Raw genomic sequence first — 5,000 nt, 5'->3', positions numbered from 1 at the left:
ATCACAACCATCATATTAATAATAATAATGAAAATGATAATAATTATTATCATCATTACTATTATCGTCATCATCATTGTCATTGTTTTGATTGCTGTCATTATCATTACTATGCCTTTTATCATTATTATTGCCATCACCATTATCACTATCCTTACTATTATCATTATCATCATTATTACCATCGTTATCAACACTATTATCAATACCTTCGTTATCATCACCTCACACTAATAGAACTCGAACTTCCCCGAACCAAAGACTCACTTTTCAGGTACGTGAACGAAATACCCGTGGACAGGAGGTACTGGATGAGCCTCTCGTTATCCACGCGTGTGTCCTCGGCCACTATCCAGTGTACGTCCGGCACAAGCATCAGGGTCTGGGCCAGATGGGTCATCTCTGGTATCTGGTTGGACCGCTTGTAGGTTCCCGTGATCACGTAGATGGTTCGTCTGCGGTTGAGGGAGCAGACGTATTATATGTGTGTGTGTGTGTGTGTGTGTGTTGGTACATTATATATATATATATATATATATATATATATATATATATATATATATATATATATATATATATATATATATATATATATATATTGATAGAGAGAGAGAGAAAGAGAGAGGGAGAGAGAGAGAGAGAGAGAGAGAGAGAGAGAGAGAGAGAGACAGAGAGAGAGAGAGAGAGAGAGAGAGAGAGAGAGAGAGAGAGAGAGAGAGAGAGAGAGAGAGAGAGAGAGAGAGAGAGAGAGAGAGAGAGAGAGAGAGAGAGAGAGAGAGAGAGAGAGCAAGAGAGAGAGAGAGAGAGAGAGAGAGAGAGAGAGAGAGAGAGAGAGAGAGAGAGAGAGAGAGAGAGAGAGAGAGAGAATGAGAGAGAAAGGCGAAATAAAAAGGAAAAAAAAAAGTAACAGATTAAGAGAACGAGTAAAATGAATAACATAGCAGGTACATTTCATAATGTCGCGCGTTAAGTGTTACATTTACATAACACCTGATCATCGAAAGGGTAATGAGTTCAGCAATAGCATTTAAGAGTTCGGTGTGATTCGGAGACCACCTGCTGCCTCGGCATGTGTTCGGAGGTTGATAGAACGTAGGTGATGGAGACCAGGGCTAAATCCAGCAAGGGAAGGACGTGCATACTCAATTCCATGTGCTAGTGTGTGTATGTGAGTGTGTGTTTTTCTTTTCTTTTCTTTTCTCTTTTTTTCCTTTTTTCTTTTATTTTCTCTTTTTTTTCCTTTTTTCTTCTCTTTTCTTTTCCCCCTCTTTTTCTTTCTTTTTTCTTCTTTTTCTTTCTATTTAATATGATTTGGCTTAAGGAATTTAAGGACAAGAAACTCTGTACTTTGCTTATTTCGCTTCACGTGGACAACCTTAACTTCGCTGTTTTGAACTAACTGAAATGAATAGCATGGAATTCAGAGAGAAATACTTTAAACAGACGACTAACACACAAGCACTGCATTCAGTATACTGTATATGGTGACAAGATATATTAGATTATCCGATAATGGTTCTATTCTCAACAAAGGGAGTAGTTAGACATGGAAATGTAGTAGATAAAGTTGTCAAATGAATGTAAATAATGCACAGAAGGGTGATACATACTATACTACATTGTCTCTTCAAGCTACTTAAAATGAGGAACTTTCAAACTCATACTATTCCCTAATCTTGCATCAGCAAAAAATCTCACAGAATATTCTTTCACCCTTGACTTACAAATATCATTGACATTTGTTTCCTCACGCCAACTTCTTCATGCACACACGTACAACAGATATACAAAACTTAATCTTATTAATCGTTTTAATAAAAAGAGGGCTTCATAAAAAGACTCTATACAACGGAATAATTATACATAACGAAAATTCCAATTTTGAGCCATAACTGTTGGAATCACATTTGACTGAGGTCTCGGCGGGGGAAAAGATGACACATCCATCAACTTCTTTATCTACCTGCTACTCATCTACCCACCTATTAGCACATCTACCCATCTACCTACCCATTTCTTTACCCACCTCAGCACTTCCCTATCTATTTACCTGCACCAAGGCAGGAACCTCCTCTTCCCGTTCCCCTCCTCCCCTCTTTTCTCAATCCTCTCCTCCCCTTTCCCCCTCCCCTTCTACTCCCATTTCCCCCTCCTTCCTCCCCTTTCCCCCTCATCTCCCTGTTTTCCTCTTTTCCTCAATTCCCATTTTCCCCCATCTCCCCGTATCCTGTTTTCCTCCATCTCCCCTAATCCTATTTTCCTCCTCCCCTCCTTCTCCTCTTTGCCCCTCCCTCCCCTCCCTACCTCCCCCTTTGCCCCTCCCTCCCCTCCCTACCTCCCCCTTTGTCCCTCCCCTCCCCACCTCCTCCTTGGCCCCTCCCCCTTTACCTCTCCTCTCCTCCCCCTCTCCCTATCTCCCTTTCCTTACCCAGTGGAACCTCTTGTAGAGTCCTGCAGCCCCCTCCTCGCTCTGCCACCGCCCTCGTCCCTGTCCGAGAACTCCAGGAGGGTGAGGACGGCGAGGGCGATGGACACGGAGAACAGGAAGTACAACTGTTCTCGTCGGGGCGCCATGACAGCCCTGTGTGGAGAGAAAGGGAAACATAAAGGACATGCTGTGTGACACATACACACACACATGAACACACAAACGAACACACACACATGAACACAAACATGAACACACACATGAACACACCCACACACACACGCACACAAACAAACAAACAAACATACACACAAACAAACAAACATACACACAAACATACACACACGCACACACACACACACACACACACACAAACATGCACACACACACAAACATACACACGCACACACACACAAACAAACATACACACAAACATACACACACACACACAAACATACACACACACACACAAACATGCACAAACACACAAACATACACACACACAGATATATAGATAGATAGATGGTTCTCGCTTTGATTATTAGAAAATCTATTTGGTCTGTCGATACAGTGATTCACACACATGTACTATAATTACAGGCTGAGTCCATTACATAGTCCATTACATTACATATATAATTTTAAGGGCCTCTTCGAAATAATTACAAAATGCTGGACTAGAAGGTAATAGTCAACGTAAGTTATAATTCTCTTTTCTCTAACATTATTGCAGTATATTTCGTGTTAATTCTAGCCTATGTAATAAGTTTTTTTTCGACTTGTTTGAGGCACATCGTCCTGATCTCTTTACATATTTATTGATTCATAATAATAATGATAATGATGATAATACTTATACTAATACGAAAGATGATGGTAATGATAATGATGAAGATAATAGTTATTCTTATTGTGATTTTTATTATCATTATCTGTCATTATCAATATTATCCTTATTATTATTATTCTATTGCTATCATTATCAATATCATTATTATTACCAGCATAATTGTGATAACAATAATGATTACATTAATAATGAAATGATAATAATAATAATAAGGATTCTTATTAGTATCATTATCACTATCATTATTAGCATCATTATGATAATTATTATTATTATTATTATTATTATTATTATTATTATAATTATCATTATTATTATTATCATTATTATTGTTACTGTTATTATTATCATCACTATTAGTATTATCATCACTATTATTATTATCATCACTATTATTATTGTTATTGATATTATCACTTTTGTTGTAATTATTGTTACTATCGTTATTTTCATTACTATTATCACCATCATCCTCATCCTCATCATCAACATCATCATTATTATCACCATTATTATCATTATTATTACAATCACTATCATCATTGTTATTGTTGTAGTCTTTCAGCGGGAACGTCCTTGACAACCTTTCCCTCCAAAAAGACTTGATCTCTTCACGTAGAAAGAACTTCGCAATTCATAGTGTGAAAAGCTATTACTTCAACTTAACATAAAAAAAATCAATTGACTCAGTGATACAAGTGGGACTTTGGCCATTAAGCCTAAGAAAACTGAGCTAAGGGCTAAATTATACACACACACACGCACACATACATATATGTGTGTGTTTGTGTGTGTATTTGTGTGTGTGTGTGTGTGTGTGTGTGTGTTTGTGTGTGTGTGTGTGTGTGTGTGTGTGTGTGTGTGTGGATGTGTGTGGGTGTGTGACCCATTAAATTCCGTAGTTACATGAAATACAACTTTAATATCTCTTAAAGTCCGCAGTCATAAAATATTTAATATGGATACTTGCAAAATCAATTAAGGTTCCAAACACATTTATACTGCTATTTAGTTATCTAATTTATATATAAATTAAGAAAAGTGTAATGTTAACGAATATAAAATATTTAAAGAGCCTACACGTATTCGATTCTGAAACTGATATTAGACTGTATACACATGTTAATGAAGCAAGTTCTCGGGAACACATGTAGCGAAAGAACATTATTTATTCATGCTGTTTAACCCTTTCACTCAACCCTCAGCCCGAGATCCATGAATAAATTGGACCAAGGATGATTTCGCTTAGTTCACGGTAAAGGAGAGATGGCTACGGAAATTAAGACATATTCTTAGGATTTCTTGCTTATTTTGGGTAATACGAATGTTGGAGCCACTTGAAAATTCGTAAGTGTGAAGGCCCTATCACACTAGTTCTTTTTCCGTCAATTTTTTTGCGTTTCCGGATGAACTCCGTGTGAAAATCATGTAAACAAACATGGCGCTATGGGAGTGAGGTCCCGGGAATCACACGAACATTCTCATACATATGACGTTATTTTAAAGAAATATGATGATGTATATTGTATATACGAATGTTCTAAAATATTGGCTTATGTTTACATCCACTCATCCTATCTAATTTATTAATAGCGCAAGATCAACACGGAAATTAGACGGAAACGGTCGTAACCATCTGCGGAAAGCCTCAAATTCAGACGGAACCCCAAAAATTGACGGAAAATGCTAGTGTGATAAAGTCTTAAGAGGTAAGGAAGAATA

The 5,000-nt window shown here is 37.4% G+C and overlaps 1 protein-coding gene across 1 annotated transcript in view; it reads right to left on the bottom strand.

Annotated features, from left to right (window-relative positions):
• The window catches only part of LOC113820464 (galactosylgalactosylxylosylprotein 3-beta-glucuronosyltransferase S-like), a 16,820-nt gene that overhangs the window by 9,576 nt on the left and 2,244 nt on the right, over positions 1-5,000 (bottom strand). The window contains exons 2-3 of the mRNA XM_070118468.1: positions 2,429-2,581; positions 268-455 (exon numbers count right to left, since the gene is read on the bottom strand). Of these exons, the coding sequence (XP_069974569.1) occupies positions 268-455; positions 2,429-2,581 (341 nt within the window). The remainder of the gene's footprint in view (positions 1-267; positions 456-2,428; positions 2,582-5,000) is intronic.

Source organism: Penaeus vannamei, chromosome 42 (assembly GCF_042767895.1).
Source record: "Penaeus vannamei isolate JL-2024 chromosome 42, ASM4276789v1, whole genome shotgun sequence".
NCBI lineage: Eukaryota > Metazoa > Arthropoda > Malacostraca > Decapoda > Penaeidae > Penaeus > Penaeus vannamei.
The sequence above is the reverse complement of the archived record's forward strand: the minus strand, read 5'-3'. Positions and strand labels throughout refer to the sequence as shown.